At 39.9% G+C, this 17,399-nt stretch overlaps 1 protein-coding gene across 4 annotated transcripts in view; it reads left to right on the top strand.

The window, feature by feature from the left end:
• The window catches only part of KIFAP3 (kinesin associated protein 3), a 181,291-nt gene that overhangs the window by 1,615 nt on the left and 162,277 nt on the right, over window positions 1-17,399 (top strand). The window contains exon 1 of one of the 4 annotated variants that reach the window (XM_059145294.1): window positions 12,625-12,763. The exons of the other annotated variants lie outside the window; for them this stretch is intronic. Within the exon in view, the coding sequence (XP_059001277.1) occupies window positions 12,732-12,763 (32 nt within the window). The 5' untranslated portion in view covers window positions 12,625-12,731. Of the gene's footprint in view, window positions 1-12,624; window positions 12,764-17,399 lie in introns of those variants that run through there. 4 annotated transcript variants of the gene reach the window in all.

The raw sequence follows: 17,399 nt of genomic DNA, 5'->3' as shown, positions 1-17,399 counted from the left end.
CTGTCTTTTCCAAAGTTATTTTTGCTGCTCTTACTCAAACCTAATTCTCTAAGCATCTCAAACTACTTGTAGTTACTTAAACATACCATGGTGTTCCAAGATTTTGTCTTTTTATGTACTATTGTCTTTTCCTAGAATATCCCTATTATGTTCTAAGAAAATTTTTATTCATCTTTGTGAACCCTACTCTGAACCGTACCCACCAAGATGAGTAGATGACTCCCCCCCATATACCAACATTCTACCTGGCTCATGCCGCCATTATGACATGGACTAATATGTTCAAAAGTTATTTGCTTATGTACCTGGTCACTATTTCATGTACTTCCTGAAGGTTGTAATTATATCTGATACAGCACCAGTCACCATTTATTAGTTATGACTATGTGCCAAGCACTATGATTAGAAATGCAGTTGGAAATCCATGATTTTATACCTTTTAAATCACTCTTATTGGAAAAGATAGAAGCATAAACAAATTATGTACATGATGTACAGTAAATGCCGTAGGGGAACAGAGAAGACACTTTACTAAGTCTGGAGTTTAGAAAAAGCTTCTAGGAGACAGAGTTCTGCTTATAGAGGCAAACTGTGGTATTAACAAGCAGGCTTTCCAAAGCAGTGCAGCCCGACTGTTAATAGCTCCAAAGCCCCCAGGAACCATCCTTGGAATGTTGATGTATCACTGGGATTATTTGTATTTAAGTAGTTCTGTCATAGAGGGCTTTGTGTATCTTTGTATTCCTTCTCCTCTGTGATAATTTATAAGATCAAGAAGTAGTAATTGCTTTTTTCTCTATAATTTTGAACTCTTCATTGCAGCTAGTACAGTATCCAAAATGCAGCTGAACCAATAGAAGGGTGACATTGAAATCATAATGATTTTCACATAACTTTACAGTCTGCAAGACTTTCACAAATATTAATATTCATTTTCTACTATCTCAATTTTTCTAAATTAAAAATACAGCTTAAGTGATTTATTCAAAGTCACATGATATATATGTGGTTTTCAAACACCTAATTTACCTGGTAACAATTACCAATATTTATGTCATAATCACCTGATATAAATTGATGTATGCTACTTCATTTAACAAGTCAATAACTCTAAGACACAAAAAATGTTTTTTTGGATGGATGAGAAAATTGAAACTTATAATGTTTAGCTAACGGATGAGAAAATTGAAACTTATAATGTTTAGCTTGCCCAAGGTCAAAGAGTAAATAAATTGTGAATCAGATACTCTACATCCAGTTCTGACTCCAGAATTCAAGCTCTTAACCATCACAGCAAGTTCCATATGCTGAATGGGATTGGTTACTTCATTCAAAAAATTTATAATCAATTTGGGAGGGAGTTGGAATAAGAGGGAAATGTTAAATTAATATAAAAGTATTTAAAGACATCTGAAATCTCTTTATCTTTGGAATTATGTAATTTAACTATGTTATTTCTAAATATGAATTTCTCATTTCCTTGTTTGTTATACTTTTTACAACAACCAAACAGAAATAATTTATGTAATAATTATGTACAATAAAATGAAGGCATTTTAAGTATACAATTTGATGAATTTTGACAAGTGTGTTCACATGTATAAATAACCCTTACCCCAAATTCTTCCCATCCTGATTATAGTCTGTGTGTCTCCTATGCCTGGTATAAGCAACCACTTGTCTGCCTCCCATCGTAATAGTCTTTTGTTTTTTGTGCGGTTTTTTTGCTCAAGAATTTCTTTTACGTGGAATCAAACCATATGTTTCTTTTATCATAATGTCTTTAGATTTATTCATGTTGCTATTACATCAATAGTTTAGTTTTTTAATGCTGAATAGTATCCATTGTGTGACTACACCACCATTTCTATTGGTTGACATATTTTTTTTAAAAGATTTTATTTATTTGACAGAGAGAGAAAGATCACAGGTAGGCAGAGCAGCAGGTAGAGAGAAAGGGGAAGCAGTCTCCCTGCTGAGCAGAGAGCCTGATGTGGGGCTCAATCCCAAGACCCCAAGATCATGACCTGAGCTGAAGGCAGAGGCTTAACTCACTGAGCCACCCAGACGCCCCTGTATCAATCGACTTATTAATGGATATTTAGGTTGTTCCTAATTTTATATTGCTATACAAGCAGTTGTGAACATTTATAGACGTCAATTTTTGTAGAAATATGTTTTCATTTATCTTGGATAAATATATAGAAGTAGAATTGCTGAGTCTTGTGGTAAATGTATGCTTAGCTGTTGGAGAAACTACCAAATTATTTTCCAAAATGGTTGTGTCATTTTGCATTCTCACAGGCAATGTAGAACTCTAGTTGCTCCACATTCTTGTCAGCTTTTGGTATTGTCTGATGTTTTAGTATTAACGGTGTTTTAGTAGGCAAAATAGTACTCTCCCCTTCTCCCCCTGTCAAATGCCCACACCATAATCCCTGGAGCCTGTAAATTATATTACCTTATACACAAAAAGGAGCTTAACAGATATGACTAAAGTTAAGGACTTGACTTAACATAGACAGATTATCCTGCATCATCCAGGTGGGCCCACATGAATCCTTAAAATTCCCTTGGAAAATCTTTACTGGCAGTGGTCTTAGAAAAGGTGATGATCAAAGGAGAACTACCAAAATGACAGTATGAGAAGAACTTGGCTACCACTGTTATTTTTAAAGATGGAGAACAGAGGCCATGAGTAAAGCAATATGGGTGACCTCTAGAACCTGAAAAAGACAAAGATACTGATTATCCTCTAGAGCCTCCAGAAAGTAATAAAGCCCTACTGACAACTATGAAAATATATAGTTATGGCTATCTATGTGCCCAACATGAAAGCACCTAAATATAGAAACAAGCAAATATTGATAGAACTGGAAGGAGAAATAGCAATACAATAATAGTAAGAAATACCAATATCTCACTTTCTTTCCTTTTTTTTTTTAGAGAGAGGTAAAGATGGGAGGTGAGAGGCATAGGGAGAGAGAATCTCAAGCAGGCCAGGCCCAGTGCAGAGTCCAACAAAGGGCTCGACCTCACAACCCTGAGATAACAACCCAAGTTGAAATCGAGAGTCAGATGCTGAGCTCTCTGAGCTTCCCAGGTGCCCCAATGCCCCAGTTTCAATAATGGATGGAAAATCCAGACAAAATCAATAGGGAAACAGTAGACCTGAACAACACTATAGACCACATGGGCTCTGCAGATATATCTATCGTGTATGTGTGTGTGTGTGTGTGTGTGTGTGTATAAAACATTCAATGTGACAACAGCAGAGAACACATTCTTCTCAAGTACACATGGAACATTCTCTAGGATAATAGATCACATTAGGTCACAAAACAAGTCTTAATAAACTTAAGACTGAAATCATATAGAATATCCTCACAGTATAATGAAACTAGAAATCAATAGCAGAAAGAAAACTAGAAAATTCACAAGTATGTGGAGATTAACATAGTCCTGAACCACCGGTAAGTCAAGTAAGAAATCAAATAGAAATGTTTTTTAAAGATTTTTATTTATTTATTTGGCAGAGAGATCACAAGTAGGCAGAGAGAGAGGGGGAAGCAGGCTCCCCGCTGAGGGCCTCGATCCTGGGACTCCGGGATCATGACCTAAGCTGAAGGCAGAGGCTTAACCCACTGAGCCACCCAGGTGCCCCAAAAGAGAAATTTAAAAATACCTTGAAACAAATGAAAATGGAGACACAGTATGCCAAAATGTAGGGGATAGAGCAAAAGCAAAAGCAAAAGCAATACTAAGAATGAAATTTATAGTCATAAATACCTGTATTAAGAAAAAAGAAAGATCTCAAACAACTTAACTTTATACCTCAATTAACTAGAAATAGGAGAACAGAAGGGAAAAAGTAAAAATGATTGGAGCAGAAACAAAGACTAGAACAACAAAATCAACAAGGCTGAGTTAATTTCTGAAAATCTATCCTAAGATTGAGTCAATGATCAAAAACCTCCCAACAAACAAAAGCCTAAGACCAAATGGCTTCATGGTGAATTCTACCAAATATTTAAAGAAGAATTAATATCAATCTTCCTCAAATTATTACAAAAAAAAATTGAAGAGGAAGGAACACTGCCAGACTCCTTTTATGAGGCCAGTATTATCCTGATGCTAAAGAGGACATTACAAGAAAACTATTGACCAGTAACCTGTTGCATACAGACACAAAAATTCCCAGAAAAATACTAGTAAACTGAATTCAAACATTTGAAATCAATCGTATAGCCACAATAAAGTGAAATTTATCCCTGGGATCCAGGAGTGGTTCAACATACCCAAATCAGTAAACAATAAATTGTATTGAAAGAATGAAAGATAAAAATCATATGATCATCTCAATATATGCAGAAAAATCATTTTACAAAATTCAACATCACTTCATGATAAAAAGTTTCAACAAACCAAGAATGGAAGGAAATTATTTTAACATAATTAACATCAAAAATGAAAAACCCACTGCCAATATCATACTTAACAGTGAAAAACTTAAAGCTTTTACTCTAAGATTGGGGACAAATCAAGGATACCCATTCTTGTCACTTTTATTCAACATAGTAGTGGACCTACCAACCAGATCAGATAAGCAAGAAAAAGAAAGGGCATCCAAGTCAGAAGGAAAGAGAGAGCATCATCTCTGTTTGCACATGACATGACCCTATGTATAGAAAATGGTAAACACTCCACAAAATCTGTTAGAACTAGTAAACAAGTTCAATAAAGTTGTAGGATACAAAATCGACATAAAAATTAATTGTATTTCAATACACTAACAAATATCTGAAAAAGAAATGAAGGAAACAATCCTATTTGCAATTAAGCAAAAAGAATAAAATGCTTAGAAATAAACTTAACTAGAAGTGCCTGAGTGGCTCAGCGTCTGACTCCTGGTTTCAGCTCAGATCCTGATCTCTTGGGTCATGAGATTAAGCCCCACGTGGGGTCTGTGCTCAGACAGTGTGCTTGAGTCTCTTTCCATCTGCCCCTCCCCCTATGCATGCATGCTCAGTCTCTCTCTAGAATAAGTAAGTAAATCTTTTTTAAAAAAGGAAATAAGCTTGGGAGGTAAAAGACTTCTACTATGAACACTACATAACGATGAAACATGAGAATAAAGAAGACATAAGTAAATGGAGAGACATCCTGTGTTCATGGATTGGAAGAATATTTTCTTCTTCTTTTTTTAAGATTATTTATTTATTTATTTGGCACAGAGAGAGAGAGAGAGAGAGAGAGAGATCACAAGTAGGCAGAGAGGCAGGTAGAGAAAGAGGGGGAAGCAGGCTCCCTGCTGAGCAGAGAGCCCGACACGGGGCTCGATCCCAGGACCCTGAGACCATGATCTGAGCCGAAGGCAGAGGCTTTATTTAACCCACTGAGTCACCCAGGCACCCTCCAGTGATATTTTTATAGAAACAGAAAAAAATTTCCTAAAATTTATATGGAACAACAGTGAACCTAAAATAACCAGAACAATCTTAAGAAGAACATAATGGGAAGTATCATACTTCCTGATATATAGTCTAATGGAACAGAATAGAAAGCCTAGAAATAAACTGACACATATGTCTTTATTAGAGTGAGGAAGTCACTTTCTACTTTTAGTAGCTGGTAGTTCTTTTAAAAATGAATTTTGTCCCTAGGAAGATGTTGCTGCGGCAGAGGTCGAAGAGGTTGCTGCCCGTGTTCTCCTCAAGGATTTTGATGGATTCCTTTCGTACATTGAGATCCTTCATCCATTTTGAGTCTATTTTTGTGTGTGGTGTAAGGAAATGGTCCAATTTCATTTTTCTGCATGTGGCTGTCCAATTTTCCCAGCACCATTTATTGAAAAGGCTGTCTTTTTTCCATTGGACATTCTTTCCTGCTTTGTCGAAGATTAGTTGACCATAGATTTGAGGGTCTATTTCTGGGCTCTCTATTCTGTTCCATTGATCTATGTGTCTGTTTTTGTGCCAGTACCATGCTGTCTTGATGATGACAGCTTTGTAATAGAGCTTGAAGTCCGGAATTGTGATGCCACCAACGTTGGCTTTCTTTTTCAATATCCCTTTGGCTATTCGAGGTCTTTTCTGGTTCCATATAAATTTTAGAATTATTTGTTCCATTTCTTTGAAAAAGATGGATGGTACTTTGATAGGAATTGCATTAAATGTGTAGATTGCTTTAGGTAGCATAGACATTTTCACAATATTTATTCTTCCAATCCAGGAGCATGGAACATTTTTCCATTTCTTTGTGTCTTCCTCAATTTCTTTCATGAGTACTTTATAGTTTTCTGAGTATAGATTCTGTGTCTCTTTGGTTAGGTTTATTCCTAGGTATCTTATGGTTTTGGATGCAATTGTAAAAGGGATTGACTCCTTAATATCTCTTTCTTCTGTCTTGCTGTTGGTGTATAGAAATGCAACTGATTTCTGTGCATTGATTTTATATCCTGACACTTTACTGAATTCCTGTATAAGTTCTAGCAGTTTTGGAGTGGAGTCTTTTGGGTTTTCCACATATAGTATCACAATGAGATATCACCTCACACCAGTCAGAATGGCTAAAATCAACAAATCAGGAAATGACAGATGCTGGCGAGGATGCGGAGAAAGGGGAACCCTCCTACACTGTTGGTGGGAATGCAAGCTGGTGCAGCCACTCTGGAAAACAGCATGGAGGTTCCTCAAAATGTTGAAAATAGAACTGCCCTATGACCCAGCAATTGCACTATTGGGTATTTACCCTAAAGATACAAATGTAGTGATCCAAAGGGACACATGCACCCGAATGTTTATAGCAGCAATGTCCACAATAGCCAAACTATGGAAAGAACCTAGATGTCCATCAACAGATGAATGGATCAAGAAGATGTGGTATATATACACAATGGAATACTATGCAGCCATCAAAAGAAATGAAATCTTGCCATTTGCAACAACATGGATGGAACTAGAGCGTATCATGCTTAGCGAAATAAGTCAAGCAGAGAAAGACAACTATCATATGATCTCCCTGATATGAGGAAGTGGTGATGCAACATGGAGGCTTAAGTGGGTAGAAGAAGAATAAATGAAACAAGATGGGATTGGGAGGGAGACAAACCATAAGTGACTCTTAATCTCACGAAACAAACTGAGGGTTGCCGGGGGGAGGGGGTTTGGGAGAAGGGGGTGGGATTATGGACATTGGGGAGGGTATGTGCTTTGGTGAGTGCTGTGAAGTGTGTAAACCTGGTGATTCACAGACCTGTACCCCTGGGGATAAAAATATATGTTTATAAAAAATAAAAAATTAAAAAAAAAAGAATTTTGTCAAATTCATTTTCTGCCTCTATTAACATGACCATATTGGTTTTCATCTTTATATTGTTAATATGTAAAATTATATGTTATTAGATTTTCATATGTTAAACCAATATTGCATCCCTGGTATAAAGCCTATTTAGTCTGATGTACTATACTTTTTTATGTACTGCAGGTTTAATTTGCCAATATTTTATTAAGTATTGTTGTGTATATGCTCACCAAGGATATTTGTAGCTTTTGTCTTATAATATCTTTGATTTTGATACCAGATAATGTTGACATAATTAGATGAATTGGTAAAAATTTGTTCATTCTCTATTTTCTGCATGACTATGTAATTTGACATCATTTCCTAGGTAGAATTCATTAGTGATGCTGTGTCTGGAGTGTTCTTTGCATGAAAAACTGCAATTAGACATTTGATTTCCTTTTTTTCTTCTTCTTCTTGTTTTTTTTTTTTTTTTTTAAGATTTTACTTATTTATCAGAGAGGGAGAGAGAGAACAGCCAGGGGAGAAGCAGACAGAGAAACAGGCCCCCCACTGTGCAAGGGCCCACTGTGGAACTTGATCCAGGACCCTAGGATCATGACCTGACCAAAGACAGTTGCTCAACTGACTGAGCCATCCAGGTGTCCAGGCATCTGACTTAAGAGAAATGTAACTCACACTGAGAAAGACAAATTCATATGATTTCATTCATATGTGAAATCTTCAAATACAATTTTTTTTTTTAGATTTCACATATGAGCGAAATTACATAGATATTTGTCTTTCTCAGTCTGACTTATTTTACTCATCATAATACCCTCTAGGTTCATCCATATTGTCATAAGTGGCAAGATCTCGTTTTTTCAATGGCTGCATAATATTCTTTTATAATACATATGTATATATATACAATGTGTTTTAAAAGATTTTGTCAGAGAGAGTGAGAGCACAGGCAGACTGGCAGGCAGAGGCAGAGGGAGAAGTAGGCTCTCTACCAAGTAAGGAGCCCAATGTGGGACTTGATCCCAGGACACTGGGATCATGACCTGAGCCAAAGGCAGCCGCTTAACTGACTGAGACACCCAGACACCCCTAGATATTATGTTTTATATTTCTTCTTATCTAAGTTTTAGTAATAAGCATCTTTCAAGATATTTGTCCATTTGAAGCTGTTAAATTTATCAGTATAAAGTTACTCACAGTGTTTCCTTATTACCATTTTTATATATACCTGTAAAATCTCAATGATGTCCTTGCATTTCATAAATCAGTAATTTCTCTACATCTCTATCTGTTTCTATCTCTTTGATCAGTTTGATTAATCCAACAAAAATAATAAAAAATGAATGAAATATTTGGACAGAGACTTCAAAAATTTATATATGTGAATAGTAATTAAGAACGTGGAAAGATGCTCATATCATTAATCACCATAGATATGCAATTTAAATCAAATGAGATAGCCCTGAACACCTGTTAGGATAACTAAAGTAAACAAACAAACAGAAACACTTGACAATTCTAAGTGCCGGTGAGAATGCGGATCCTTCTGAACTCCTACATTGTTTATGGGAATGCATAATGCCACAGCCACTTTGGAAAACAGTTTGGCAGTTTCGTAGAATTAATCATGTATTTACCATAAACTAAGCAATCCTACTCCTAGGTGTTTATACAGGAGAAAAGAAAACTTTGGTTCATACAAAAACCAATATATAAGTATTTATATTGCTTTTTGTAGTGTGGTACATTCATGCATAGAATAACACCTAACCATAAAACAAGACTAAGTTACTGAAAAAAAAAAAAAAAAAGAATAAGTTGCTGAAACACAACATGGATGACTTTCAAATGTATTATCTAAGTGAAGGAAATCAGGCATAAAAAGCTACATCATGTATGATTATATTAAGATGACATTCTGAAAAAAAACAGATGACATTCTAGAAAAGGAAAAGTTATAGGAATAGAAAACAGATCAGAATTTACCAGAGTATGGGGTTAGAACTGGCTGATTCCTAAGGAACACAAAGGAATTTGAAGGGATGATGGAATTTCTTAGTGTTTTGATTGTGTAGTGGTTACACGACTTACACTCTTATCAAAACTCATAAAATTGCACACCAAAAAGAATGTATTTTATTGTAAGTTACACTGAAAAATGTTTACAAGTTATCATACTCTATGTAATCTGCAATTTGCTCTTTTCATTCAGTATAATATTTCTAATACTCATCCATGTGGTTTGTGAAGTTCTAGTTCATAAACTTTCTCGGCTGCCTAATATGATATAGTACAAGTAATTGAGATGTATTTTATCCATTCTCCTGTGAAAATACTTCAGAGTACTTTTTCAGTTTTTCTATTAGACACAATAGTACTTTGATAAGTCTGGAAAAAACCTATTGTGCCACATGGGCTTGAATTTTCTGAGTTTTATAACTTAGAGTAGAATTGCTGAGAGCGAGGGTCGTGTGCCTGTCAAACTTTGCAAAATAATATAGGACCTTTTACTCTCAAGTGGTAGTCCCAATGCACTCACACCAGAAATGTTTACCAAGCAATTTCCAGGGCTTCACATTCGCACCAGCACTTGCGTATTCAGACTTCGTAATTTTCGCATCCTAGCCAGTGTAAAATAGTATCTCTTTATGGTCTTCATTGGCGTCTTCCTAGTTACTGTTGAGGTTGAGCACTTTTCATGTTTTGTTTACTTTCTTCCTTGCCATTCCTATTTCCTCCTTTTCTTCTTTGTCCAAGTCCCCCCTGGGTTTTCTGGCTTTCCCTGTTTGATTCATAGGGGACCTTTTTTTTTTTTTTTTTTTAAGATTTTATCCATTTATTCAAGAGAGTCAGAGAGAGAGCGACAGAAAGAGAGACAGAGGGAGAAGCAGGCTTGATGCAGGACTCGATCCCAGGATCCTGGGATCATGACCTGAGCCAAAGATAGATGCTTCACCAGCAGAGCCACTCAGGCACCTAATTCATAGGGGACCTTAAAATATCTTTAATTAAATCCTGTGGTTTCAATGTTGTTCCTAATGTGAATCTACCACCTCTGTGTTCATTGAGATTTCCGTCTGGATCTCTTGGAGAAGAGGCCCCAGGGGCTAGCCAGTTCATTGCAGATGTCATTGAAAATTCACAGACAATTCAGGAAGAAGACTTTGGAATTTCTCCAGGAAAGCTTTCTTGGGCTTTGTATTGATACCATGCCTTGACTATGATGGGGAACATCTTGGATGCCTGCACATTTGCTTTATTAGCAGCTTTAAAAAATGTATAGTGGTGGGGCGCCTGGGTGGCTCAGTGGGTTAAGCCACTGCCTTCGGCTCAGGTCATGGTCTCAGGGTCCTGGGATCGAGTCCCGCATCGGGCTCTCTGCTCAGCGGGGAGTCTGCTTCCTCCTCTCTCTCTCTGCCTGCCTCTCTGCCTACTTGTGATCTCTCTCTGTCAAGTAAATAAATAAAATCTTAAAAAAAAAATGTATAGTGGAAATCTTGTCATTTGCATATGTGGATGGAACTAGATGGTTTTATGCTAAGCAAAATAAGTCAGAGAAAGACAATTATCATATGATTTCACTGATATGTAGAATTTAGGAAACAAAGCAGAGGATCATAGGGAAAGAGAGGAAAAAATGAAACAAGAGAGACAAACCATAAAAGAGACTCTTAATCATAGGAAACAAACTGAGGGTTGTTGGAGGGGGACGGGATCAAAGGATGGGGTAAGTAGCTGATGGACATTAGGGAAGGGTATAGGTTGTAAGGAGCACTGGGTGTTATATAAAACTGATGAATCACAGACCTGTACCCCTGAAACAAGTAACTCATTATATGTTAATTGAATTTAAATAAAAATTACTAAAAAATAAAATTAAATATGTACAGCTGCCAGAAGTTACTATAAATGAAGAAACTGGTTTAGCAGAAGTGAAAGAAGAAAAGTTATTTGAATATTAGAACTCATCAGTTTTTTTGCTTCTTCATGTCTAGTATTAGACATACAGTCCTGAAATTTAACTCCAGTCAGCCCACTTCCACCTGATTTTTATGTGATGGAAATAGGTGTATCATTTTTTTTATTTTTTAAAAAGATTTTATTTATTTATTTAATTTGACAGAGATCTCCAGCAGGCAGAGGTAGGCAGAGAGGAAGGGAAGCAGGCTCCCCGTCGAGCAGAGAGTCCGATGTGGGGCTCGATTCCAGGACTCTGGGATCATGACCTGAGCGGAGGGCAGAGGCTTTAACCCACTGAACCACCCAGGTGCCCCAGATGTATCATTTTTTAATTTATCTTTTCACTTTCTCTGTGGTGTCTATAATTATTGTTCTTTGTTACTAGCAGGCATTTTAAATAAGAAAGAGATTTCCCCTGTCCAGAGGAGGTAAATTATAGTTCTTTCCCCTGAATTGGAAGGACATGGATCAAGTGCTTAGTTCTTCCCTTTAATAACTGATTTTTGGAGTAAGGATTTAAGGTAGTTACTGCCTTCAATGAAAGTGAGGGTTTTTCTGTTTTTCTATCCATTGTTACATAGCATCATAGAACCCTGAATTTTTATCAACGTGTTAATAGATTACTAGGGTAGGAGCTGGCATTGCAGGCGCTCGTAGGAGAGCGTGCCCGGGTGCGCGTGGAGCGGGCGGGGGCGAGGCGGGGCGGGAGCGCGTTCTGGATTCCGAACACCGAAGTGGGGGTCACAGGGTGGCCTGAATTACAGGGGATACGGCTGTGTCCACCTCGTAGGAGGGTCCGACCGCCTCTGCAAATTGAGAGCCGCTCCGCGCGGTCAGCGCAGCTCCTTCCCCACGGCGCTCCGAGCGGGTTCCCCGGTCCCTGGTGCCCGGCGACCTGCCAGGGCCGCATGACCGCAGGGAGCACGGCTCTGGTGCGTGGACAGCCAATTCTGGGACACTGAAAACAAATTTAAAACATAGAAATTTTAAAAAATAAATAAAAGGTTAACGGAAAAACAGGGTTCGAAGCTAAGACCGGACAGTCCCCCGGGGCGGACCGGGAGGACTCTTCCAATCTCCATCCTCAAGGGGGCGGTGATCAAAGGCCACTTCCCCACCGCACCCGCCCAACCCGGCTCCGCTCTAGGGCGCGTCAGATTCATCCCAGGGCCCAGCGCCTCACACTGAGCCTGCGCAGACGGCGCGGCGCAGCGGGCGCATGCGCCTTGAGGCGGCGCTGGCGGAGCCGGCTCTGGGCGGGTCCGGGTCGCCGCAGTGTTCCGGGGCCGGGGCGCGGTGGGAGGAGCCGGCGGCCTCACCGTGGTAACCGCAGCGCCGCCGCCCCGCCTCGCAGGCCTCCGGACTGTCATCGCCTCTGGGTGTGAGGATCCTGGGGCCGCCGTCCGCCGGCTTCGCTCCGCCGGCCTCAGATTCCGCTCTCCCCCCGCGCCGCCGTCGCCGCCGCCATGCAAGGGGAGGACGCCAGATACCTCAAGAGGTGACCGCGCCCCGGGGCTCGCTCCCACCGCCCGGCCGGGTCCGGCTGCCGTGGGTCGGCTCTGCGGTGTCACCGGGCAAGGCTAGCCGCTTAGAGGCGGGGCGGCCGGCGGGGGGCAGCCCCGCAGAGGGCGGGGCGGGGTGCACCGGGCGGGGCGCGAAGGGCCCTCGGGGCGCGGGGATGCCCGCCCCTTACCTGGCTGGGCGGGACGCGGCGGCCGGGCCGAGTAGACCGCGTGCTCCTGCGCCGCAGGCCCCCGGGGGCTCCGTTCCCCGGCGTCGGGGCAACCCCTGCGAGCCCGGGACCGAGGCTCTGGCGTCTCTGCCGTCCGGCTCCGGCTTGGGCTCCCTGCCCCGCGCCTCCGGCCCGACGACGGAGAGACGTGGTGGGAGGCCGGCCGGGGGCTTCCTTCCCGCGCGTTCCTGCGCCGCAGCCGCTCGGCGCGTTCGACCGCCGGGTGCGCGGGGCGGTCCCGACGCCGGGGCTTGTCCGGGGCTTGTCGGGGGCTTGTCGGGGCGCGGCCCGGGTGCTGTCAGCGTCTCTGAGGAAAACTGTGTCCGTGGGCTCATTCACTTGACTCCGGTCAGAGACGAGGTCAGCTCCGAGGAGGAGGACACCTGGCCCTGGGCCCGGCGTCAGCCGCCGTCCCGTGGAAGACGGTCCGAACTAGGCTCTCCATTTTGGGTTGAGTCACTGTTCCTGTCAGGCTAACCTACCCGGCGGAGTCACGGGCATTTTTTGGGACACAGTGTCCTTTAAATATGGGGCACATAGTACCTTACGAGAGAGATGCCGACCCTATATGAAAAGGAAACATGCATGTAAAGTAGTGGCAGTATCTCAGGTCATAATGTGCTTTCATCGCACGAGTCCAGCTGGCTGGGCACGGCCTTCCTCAGCACAGAGGGATCCCTGACCTCGAGTCGGTTCTTAACAGGGAGCCGGGCACTCTGCGCTGCCCGCCTTTCTCTCTGCTCACGAATGTATCTGAAACTGGCCAATAACCGGGCTTCGTCAGGAAAATCTTGGCCGCACTATGTGGTCATGACTAGTTACAGTCTTTGTGGCCTCACTTACATTGATAAAGTATCTCGATCGAACATCTTATGACAGAAGAAAATAAATTAGTTCTCCTTCAACGTTATGTTCCAGATTATCCTACACAAAGAGCCGCTGATACAGTGTCAGCTTCTTTTCGTGTAATACAGGTGTGCCAAAAGATAGATTTTTATTAGGATTCTTGGACCCGTACGGACCCTTAGGCATAATTCTCAACCTGTTCCTTATGTTTATAGTCATGTGGAGTTAGAAAAATCAACCAGTCACTGTGGTGTTTGAAGTAAAATAAGGTCAGAATTTGGAAAGGTTGAAACAGACTCTCTTCAGTTTTATGTAATTCTGACAGTATGAATAATAAGTGTGCGCTGCTGTTGCTGACATACAACCTTACAGGCCGATGGCTTCTGATGCCTAGCAAAACCATTTTCATTATTGGTTCTTAGATAATGATTACATATATTCCTTTTGGAATATTTTTACTTTTAGATTTCATGTTTAACAGGAAAGCAACCTATTTTCAATCCAATAGATTCAGTCTAATTGGAATTAGTTGGTTTCAGGAGTTTTATTGTGGTTTTACTGAGGACTGTCGAATATCTTTATATTTAAGTGTGTAGTAGGGTGTAGAATGGAATCCGGTTTCATTTCTTCTGCTACCAGCTTTGATTCAGTAGCACTTAATGAACACTCACAAAATACCCAGTATATGCCTACTGTTACTCTGGTTACTGGGGGAAATGATTAAATAGGCATAGTGCATGTCCTCAATCAGATGATACACAAATATAGACAATTATTTGTGATTTGGGGATTTTTTAGCCTCCTTTTAAAACACTCTCCAATGGCTTTCCATTGCTTCTAGAGTTAGAACACCTGCCTTTTCAGCTTTCTGTCTCTCTGCTTCCCTCCCACCCCCAATAATTTCATACCTGAGCCTTACGGAAAGAACTTCTTTTAGATCTCTGTGTTGCAGTGTTAGGTTTCAAATGCCCTTCTCATTGTCTGGAACTTGCCCTATTATTCACCTAGCTAACTCCTCATTTTTCCTATTTTTGCTTAAATGTCATTTTTTCCAAAAAGTCTTTCCTGAGCTTCCGTTTTCTCATTCCACAATCCACAACCCAGGTCACTATACCTGCTAGGTACTCATGATACCAAATACCTTGTCTTTACCCACCCTTACTCATATCTTGTTATTGTTTGTCTTTTCTCCTCGTCTATAAGCTCCAAAAGGCTCAGGAGCTATGTATCTTACTTGTCATTCTGTCTTCAGCACACAGCACAGTGCCTGGAACAAACATAAGTACTCACTAAGTAGTGATTAAATGATGTGAAAATAAAGCTACAAAGAAAAATGGGCCAAATCTTATAGGAATTAGGAGCCATAGTAAACAGTTGAGAATTGTAAAAGCAGTGGGGAACCAGTGTAGAATTCTAAGAGTAAATGGCATTCATTCATTCGTTCATTCAGTAGTTTTTGAAAATCTACCATGTGGCAGTCACTCAGCTGAGCGATTAAAAGTATTGGGTGAATGATACGTACTTTCTCTGCTTTATGGTGCTTATCATGTAGCAAGGAGTACAGACTTCAAATCATATATAATCAGAAGTAATTATTGTAATTATGGTAAGTGCTATAAATATATGATAAGCAAAATCAGTATGGCCTTTGTGTAAAGCTTTTTTACTATATAGTATAATGTTCTCAACATTCATCTATGTTTTAGCATTCATTAGTACTTCATTCCACTTAAAGGCTGAATGATAATTGATGGTGTGGATATAGCACATTTTGACTAACCATTCATCTATTGATGAACATTTAGAATGTTTCTTTTGGCTATTATGAGTAAAGCTGCTTTGAGCTTTCCTGTACTAGTTTTTGTTTCAATACCTTTTTTCACTCTCTGGTTATCCCTAGTTGTTGCAGGGTCATGTACTAATTCTATATTTAACTTAGTGAGGAACTACCAAACTTTTTCACAGTGACTGCACCATTTTACATTCCCACCAGCAGTGTATGAGAGCTCCAATTTTTCGAATCACTAATAGTTGTTATTTATTTTTTTAAATTATCGCCATTCAGTGGATGTTAAGTAGTATCTTATTATGATTTGCATTTCCCTAGTTACTAGTGACATGGAGTATCTTTTCATGTGCTTCTTGGCCTTTGTCCATTTTCTTTGGAGGAAAGAGTTCTTTATATGTTCTAGACACTAGACTCTTACCAGAAAAGTGGCTTGCAAATATTTTGTCTCATTCCGTGGTTATTGTTTTCATTCTCTTTGTAGTATCCTTTTGCAAAAGTTTTAAATTTTGATGAAGTCCAATTTAATTTTTTCTTTAGTTTCTTTTGATGCCATTATTTAAGAAATAATTGGCCAAATAGTTAATTTCTGCTTTTGTTTCCCTTGCCTCAGGAGACCTATCTAGAAAAATGTTGCTAAAGCTGATGTCAGAGAAATTATTGGATATCCACACCTAAAGGAATTAAATTAGACCCTTACTTTATACCACATAATTAGCTCTAGGATTTTTATGGTTTCCTATCTCACATTTAGGTCCTTAATCCATTTTGAGTTTACTTTTGTGTATACTGTAAGAGAATGTTCCAGTTTCATTCTTTTGCATGTAGCAAAATAAAAAGCTTCTGCACAGCAAAGGAAAAAACAAAACTAAAAAACACCCTACAGAATCAGAGAACATATTTGCAAACAACGTGTCTGAAAAAGGGTTAGTATCCAAAATATATAAAGAGTTATACAACTCAACACCAAAAAAACCAAATAATTGAATTAAAAAATAGACAGAAGGCATGAACAGACGACATTCTCCAAAGAAGGTATACAGATGACCAAAAGACATATGAAAAGATGCTCAACATCACTCATCATCAGGGAAATGCAAATCAAAACTAACAATGAGGTATCGCTTAACATCTGTCAGAATGGCTAAAATAAAAGTCACAGGCCACCAGTGTTGGCCAGAATGTGAAGAAAAAGGAACCTCATGCACTGTTTTTGGGAATGCAAACTGGTGCAGTCACTATGGAAGACAGTGTGGAGGTTCCTCAAAAAGTTAAAAATAGAACTACTCTGTGACCTAGTAATTATACTACTAGGTATTGATCAAACAATACAGACACTAATTTAGAGGGATAGATGACCTGTGTTTATTGCAGCATTATGTAGAAATAAGCAAATTATTGAAGCAGCTCCAGTGTCCATCAAAAGATGAATGGATATGGGGCGCCTGGGTGGCTCAGTCGGTTAAGAGGCGGCCTTCGGCTCAGGTCATGATCCCAGGGTCCTGGGATTGAACCCTGCATCAGGCTTCCTTCTCAGTGGGGAGCCTGCTTCTCCCTCCCTCTGCCTGCCGCTCTGCCTACCTGTGCGCGCGCGCTCTCTCTCTCTCTCTCTCAAATAAATAAATAAATCTTAAAAAAAAAAAAAAAGATGAATGGACAAAGGGGAAGTGGTGTGTTTGTGCACACACACAAAACACACTGAAATATTCACCCATCAAAAAGAATTAAATCTTGCCTTTTGCAACAATGTGGTTGGATCTGGAGAGACTT

This window comes from Mustela lutreola, chromosome 14, assembly GCF_030435805.1.
Source record: "Mustela lutreola isolate mMusLut2 chromosome 14, mMusLut2.pri, whole genome shotgun sequence".
Lineage (NCBI taxonomy): Eukaryota > Metazoa > Chordata > Mammalia > Carnivora > Mustelidae > Mustela > Mustela lutreola.
The sequence above is the reverse complement of the archived record's forward strand: the minus strand, read 5'-3'. Positions and strand labels throughout refer to the sequence as shown.